This window comes from Emiliania huxleyi, assembly GCF_000372725.1.
Source record: "Emiliania huxleyi CCMP1516 unplaced genomic scaffold EMIHUscaffold_70, whole genome shotgun sequence".
Classification (NCBI taxonomy): domain Eukaryota; phylum Haptophyta; order Isochrysidales; family Noelaerhabdaceae; genus Emiliania; species Emiliania huxleyi.
The window spans coordinates 2,924-4,908 of NW_005196755.1; the positions used below are offsets into that span (position 1 = coordinate 2,924).

The following is a 1,985-nucleotide window of genomic DNA, read 5'->3' on the forward strand; positions in this document are numbered from 1 at the left end:
CTGCGCGGGGGTGATGTCGCGCCGATGGCTGAGTACGTGCGGCGTGAGCGGGCTTTGTGCGTAGGGGCGGCGCGAGAGGTGAGCCGGCGGGCGCGCCGGCGGTCGAGTTACCGAACAATTCGACGTGGCGCAGCTCCGCGCCGGCGGGGACGACCGAGCACATGATGTCGGCGGCGGTCACGCGACGAGAGAGAGCCGCAGGGGCCCTCTGAGAGCCAGGCGCCGAAAAGCAGCGTGAGCGGCGGCCGCAATCAGCCACCTGTGGGCGGTCATCGGGGTCGCGGTCAAGCGCTGCCAGGGTTGGATCCGGTGCGTCTCGTATCACTGGTGGGCTGGGTGTGCAGCAGCAGCGCTCAAAAAGAGGCAAAAAAAGCGGCTGCTGCTTGGACTGTCGACTCTCTCGACGCACCGTGCTCGACCTCGCTGAAAAGCTGGCTGGTGGTCGCGCGCAGCGCGCCGGCGCGACTTCGACTGGTTGGGCACCTCGGCTGGGTCCATCGGCAAGAGGCCCGCGCCGTCGGGCAGCCCCGCGAGCGCATGGGCGGCCGGCGCGAGCGGAGAACGACGGGCCAAAATCACGCTCGTTTGGTAGGAAAAGACGAGGCGCCAAGGGGGGGGTCAAGTATGGTACCCTAGACCTCCGGGTTGCAGGAGATGTACAGCACGTGGTCAAAGTAGCTCACGAGTCGCAGCGTGTCCGCGTCCAGCCCGCAGCGGGGAGGGTCCACCAGGATGACGTCCGTCCTGCCTCGCGCCTCCTCGAGCCAACGGGTCGTCGAGCAGCAGCATCGGCACCAGCAGCAGCAGCACCACCACCACCAGCAGCAACAGAGACATGCAGTGCAGGCGCAGAGGCGCTCGCAGAGCGGCGCTCAGCGCCGCGCACGCCACGCTGCGGACCGTCGGACGAGCGCACCGTACGTCGGCGGCGAGCCGCGTCGCCAGCCGTCTCGCGAGAGAGCGGCGCCGCCGCGTGCGCGCAGCAGCCGCCGCGGCAGAGGCGAGCCGCGGCGACGTCCGCACTAACGGATAACGGCCATTGGCAGTTTTCTCTCTCTCTCTCTCTCTCTCTGTTTTGTTGTACCATTCTAAATTCTTTTTTCGCGACACACATATGTCGACGGCGAGTGCTGCGGCAGCCGCGACCGCCGCGCCGCCGGCTCCTCTCCCTGTGCCTCCTCCTCCCGCGGGCTCCGCCTCCGCCGAGGTGCCGGTGCAGCAGGCGTCGCGGCCGATTGTGGTCGGCTCGTGCGCCTACTGGCGCGGCAAGGAGGCCGAGGAGTCAAAGTCGCATGAGTGGACAGTCTATGTGCGCCCCGCCGCCCGCCACCTCGCCCGTCACCCGCCTCCACACGCAAGCGCAGCGCTGCACCCCTCGAGGCCGACGACCGCGGCATCTCCCGCGCAGGTCCGCGCCGCCTCACCAGACGAGGACCCAGGTGCGCCCGCGACCCGGCCCGCCCGCCCACCGCCACCGCCACACCACTTCTGCCGCCGCAGGGCTCTTCATCAAGCGGGTGGTTTTCCAGCTCCACCCCACGATCACGCCCTCCACGCGAACAGTCGAGGCGCCGCCGTTTGAGGTGACGCTTCTAGACACCCAAGACGGCTTCCGCCGCTCAGAGTGGCGCCTCGCAGGGAGGTAAGGGCGTGTGCTCCTCCCGCCTCCCGCCGCGCCGCAGGTGACGGAGCAGGGGTGGGGCGAGTTCGAGGTTGGCATCAAGGCGCCTCCACTCCCTAGACACTTCCCAGACACTTCCCAGACACTTCCCAGACACTTCCCAGACACTTCCCCGACACTTCCCAGACACTTCCCCGACACTTCCCAGAGTCACGAGGTTTGGCATCGAGGCGCGCACCCGGAGCACGACCCCCCCCCCCCCCCCTCCCTTCCCCTCCGCAGGTCTACTACCACGGCGGCGAGCGCGCCGTCGACTTCTCTCACCTCCTCAAGCTCTACCCGGAGGCAGAGGTGCCCCCCCCCC

The 1,985-nt window shown here is 68.9% G+C and overlaps 1 protein-coding gene across 1 annotated transcript in view; it reads left to right on the forward strand.

Annotated features, from left to right (window-relative positions):
- Positions 1 to 1,114: 1,114 nt before the first annotated feature.
- Positions 1,115 to 1,985, forward strand: part of EMIHUDRAFT_105587 (hypothetical protein) — a gene marked incomplete at both ends in the record, with an annotated part of 1,114 nt that continues 243 nt past the window's right edge. The window contains 5 exons of the mRNA XM_005761564.1: positions 1,115 to 1,309; positions 1,409 to 1,439; positions 1,501 to 1,583; positions 1,683 to 1,712; positions 1,904 to 1,972. Coding sequence (XP_005761621.1) covers positions 1,115 to 1,309; positions 1,409 to 1,439; positions 1,501 to 1,583; positions 1,683 to 1,712; positions 1,904 to 1,972 — 408 coding nt within the window. The remainder of the gene's footprint in view (positions 1,310 to 1,408; positions 1,440 to 1,500; positions 1,584 to 1,682; positions 1,713 to 1,903; positions 1,973 to 1,985) is intronic.